Source organism: Rutidosis leptorrhynchoides, unplaced genomic scaffold (genome assembly GCF_046630445.1).
Source record: "Rutidosis leptorrhynchoides isolate AG116_Rl617_1_P2 unplaced genomic scaffold, CSIRO_AGI_Rlap_v1 contig65, whole genome shotgun sequence".
Taxonomy (NCBI): domain Eukaryota; kingdom Viridiplantae; phylum Streptophyta; class Magnoliopsida; order Asterales; family Asteraceae; genus Rutidosis; species Rutidosis leptorrhynchoides.
The window spans coordinates 105,002-109,233 of record NW_027266858.1 but is presented as its reverse complement, the minus strand read 5'-3'; the positions used below and the strand labels follow the sequence as shown (position 1 = coordinate 109,233).

General features: G+C 36.7%; 1 protein-coding gene across 1 annotated transcript; it reads right to left on the bottom strand.

Annotated features, from left to right (window-relative positions):
* Window positions 1–89: 89 nt before the first annotated feature.
* On the bottom strand, window positions 90–2,270 carry LOC139884979 (putative ABC1 protein At2g40090; the record flags this gene model as incomplete). The annotated part of the gene is made up of 8 exons (XM_071868937.1): window positions 2,196–2,270; window positions 1,873–2,100; window positions 1,657–1,791; window positions 1,445–1,534; window positions 1,245–1,371; window positions 587–684; window positions 270–365; window positions 90–181 (listed from the first exon to the last, which is right to left on the bottom strand). Coding segments are annotated over exons 1-8 (941 nt in total), but the record flags the coding sequence as incomplete, so codon positions are not given.
* Window positions 2,271–4,232: the final 1,962 nt, after the last annotated feature.

Below are 4,232 nucleotides of genomic sequence, written 5' to 3'. Positions count from 1 at the left end.
GAAACAAAAATTTTCTGCACTCTGAAATATTGTGTAGTAAGAGACTGATATAGACTTCGCAAATAAGTATAAAAAAAGAATCGAAAAACATTCTTAACACACTCAAAGATGCTTGTTTATCTAAAGGATCTGCAAGATGAGGGTAGAGATCAATGTTAGTGCAACTGTCAATAGTCAGATGCTTCACAAGATGTCAAGAGAATAATGCAAGCATCTGACGTTGCTTGGCAAGTGTTTAAGCACCCAGGGGAAAGTACAATACTGCATACTTCAAAATCTTTAGGTTTCGTGCTGATTTCAACATTTTTCAAAAGCTTTTCTACCAGGAACTCTGTCAGAGCTTCAGTTTCCAAAACAAACAAAAACTATATAAGAACAAAGAAAACACAGGTGTGTACCGGCCTTTCTTAGTGGCAGTTCATGGGAACAAATATAAAAGTCAAGAATTTATTCCTGAAGTATGATAGTGAAAAACTTAAAATCTTATTAATACCTTCCACTACAACTAAAATGATATTCAAGTTGGAAGTTTCCAAATCATTTCTCTCTGAAGGTTTCTCGACAGTAAAAGTAGATAATGGCATACCTGGATAATTTCTGGAATTAAGACATCCACCCTATGAGCATGATTGCAGTCATCTTTGCTTCTGCACCCAAGGTTTTTAGATACAGTCCTAGTGTTCTCTACAATGTCCCAAAAAGGAAAGAAAGAAAAAATTATGGCAAGCTAAACAGATACAATGTAATATCGCAGAAAGCTCATGATCAGAGAAAATGGAGAAGGCTATAAAAGAAAATTCTTAGTTATTCAGAATTCTGGGCTTCTTAAAGTGGTCACTGGGAAAACTGGATTTGAAGTCGGTCATCAAAATTAAGTTCATGCATCATACTCTTACTTAGGTGATGTCTCATCTTCACAAAATGCATGTCAGAAAAATTTCAACAGTCACTACGACCAATGCGGGGCCGTTCCCAACACCCCTTAAAACCAACAGTAATGGCCACTACCATCTCTCACTTCTTGATGTACGCTTGAATCAGCATGATCATCAAAGATATCTCAGTCTAAAAAATCTTCTTGAAATGCATGTGTGTACATATTTCTTTTTTCTGGAACATCCATTCTAGTACTTCATATTCACTAGGACATTATTTATCGCCTAACATCACACTAATTACATTTCGTACTAAATGAAAGAGACTACTTCCTTTATAAATGAGAACAGCACAAAAGATTATCATACCAGCTTCAATATGGAAGTCAAGTTCTTTTGGAGCTTCTTTGCACCACTCATCAATCATGGCATTAAAATCATACTGTGGTTCTGCCCATGCTATCCAGTCAATAATTGACTTTGCATTCTTCAAGTCCTGTAGACCCAGAGCCACATAATGAAAAAACAATTACTATCACCTCAATTCATAAAAGCAAAGCCATGCAAACCTCTAATATGATTTTCTTGATTCCCTCGTGCTGAACCTTAACAACCACTTCCTGCCCATCGACAAGGGTTGCGCGATGAACTTGGGCTATCTGCATAAAATACAATACATGACTAATAGTATTGCCACAAACTCATGGACAGATGATTAACCAAAGCCAATTCTACAGAGTCAAAATAGTTTCAAGCTATCACTTTAATATGAGGACATTACCGATGCGGTTGCCAAAGGTTCTTTGACAAAATTTGAGAAGAGTTGATCCATGGAATTTCCCAACTCTTTCTCTATCGTCCGGCAGACCTGCAAAAGGGACATATCTATGAGCAAACCAAGTCGCAATACATTCTTCTGAAAATAGAAGTTACAGAACCATGTATAAGTAATTTTCGCTATCTTTAATACGGGACTAAAATAAAATAAAAATATAACCTCTTCCAGTGAACGTGGAGGAAGAGAGTCTTGCAATTGCCTGAGAAGAGTTATATAAGCCTCAGGAAGCACATCAGCACGAGTAGATAGGTACTGTCCAAGTTTAACCCACAAACCTTCCAACTCCACAATACATCTCAAAACACGCCTAGCATTGCGCTCATGAGCCCTTTCCCATAAAGAAGCTTTCTTACTGTTGTTAGCCCATTTCGTTCTTTGCTGTAATGCCTGTAATAGATGGGGAAAAGATAAAGAAACCAGTCACTTTCTTACTATCCATAAGTCCAAATAAAATTCAAGAACCAAACATACAGAAACATCACCTTGTAATCAATGTAGATTATCAAAGCAACAGTGAATACTTTCATGCGCCTTTTGTAAATGGTTCCCCATCCCATAGTATTAAATTAGGATATAAATGGAAACACTTCTTTCCCCTACTTTTTGACTGCAAAACAAAACTGGCTATATAAGATTGGCGTCTGATACGAGTCCTGTTAAGGAGCCACCATACAATCATTTCAAGTGCAGTTTGAAATGCAACAAAAAGCCTCTTGAGTTAACAACTGCTCCATCTGTCGATCAAGCTCAAGAGCAGTTTAAAAATAAATAGATAAAACACCATATTGTTGGTAAATAACTGGAAACATCAGCAGTCAAACAGAACTGTTGTGCACAATTTGTTTTGTAACAGTCAATTAGCTGAAAAATCAATACATGCAAAATTCAATTTTGATTTTTGATCAAGCAATGAACGAGCAACCCGGATAATCTTACATAACACCTGAATTCGTATACAAAATAAAACAAATCATCAAGAAGGAAATATTGATCGAAAATCAACTTAAACCTCTCCAAATCAAATGCAAATTTAAAGGTTGTCCAATCAAGCAACGCCTCGTAACCGTACCTGAAAGCTCCAGAGAGGTAAAAAGTGGGACGGAGAACCAAATTAGAAGCGTCGGTTTTGAGCAAATAAGAGAGAAAAAGGCGAATGGTCTAAAGTTGGTCACCACCACTCACCACCAGCTACAACTGAAAGCGACAGCTTGAGCGAACAATCGTTTTATTTGACAACAGACTAAACGGCAAAGCCCCGCGTCAGCACCACGGAATCGACAATCGTGGCGATACGCGATTGGGCGGACTCAGAGTGGAAAGTTTAAGCCGATTCTAAGAGCTCAGCTCGAGAACCCGAATGAATCCGGTTCTAACTGAAACAAACTAGTCATATATAATTGAGATTAACAACTTCTAATACGTACAACCGTTTAAAGCCATGAATTTAAAGCGTTTAAAGCCATGAACTAAACTCGATGTAAATTTAGTTTTACCGACCAATTTGGCACTTTACCATTCAAACCAAATACTACATAATAAATGATACTTTATAGTCTATATTAAAAAAAGAAAGAAAATTAGAACCAGCTTATGACTGATGAGTGCTAGGCAAATCAGAACTAGGCAGAAAGAAGAAACGAGGTTTTAGCAAAGTTAGGCCGATGAGGCAGCTGCCTATGACTATTAGTTTTTGTTAAAAAAGTCCACTTTCCAAGTCTATTGCTATCAGTTTTGCTCAGCTCAGCTGGTTTCCCCTGCCTAGAAAACGTGTCTTTTATTTGAACATGTAGCAATATACATTATACATATCTAAATTTATTTATACCACAGTTATAGATTCACTTATTTAATTAAAGTTTGAATAGCTTTATTCCAAGTTTTACGAACCGAAGTGAAATTTAAACCGAGCCGAAGCAAATGCTACTTTGGAGGTGGACCTCCAAAAAGTAGACGAGAATGGAATTATGCATGGGATTACAATTCAACGAAAGTAGCGTGGAATAATAGTTAAGGATCTCATCGGCGGACCGTTGGTTGGTTGACGACATATACACATAATGGAATCTCAGCCCTATAATATGTTGAAAAGCCTCTATTCGGTACCAACGTTTTCCTCGTGAATTTGGTGGTTAGTATTCATTAATGGACAACAATTTCAATTTAAATTTTGCTTGGCAATGAAGGATTCCTTGACCATAAATTTGACAATTGATTTGTGGTGGTACACGAGTTGACCTTCGGGAAAGGCTATGTTATGGATTGGGCCTAATGGTTGGATTTTTGGGCTTCATAGCTGCTTTCTGATGAATGAAATGATCCGACCAATGTATTGTGGATCCTGTTCAAGTAAAGTCGTACCAATACTGTGGATGGTTTCAACTTTCAAGGCGAGTTCCTAATTTATTGTGCTAGGAAAAATGTTATTTCTATAAAATTTTGTGTATAAAATATGACGTGAAAGTATATGTGTTACGTTATTATTTGTCATGTATATTTTATATATGAAGTTTTGTAAAAAT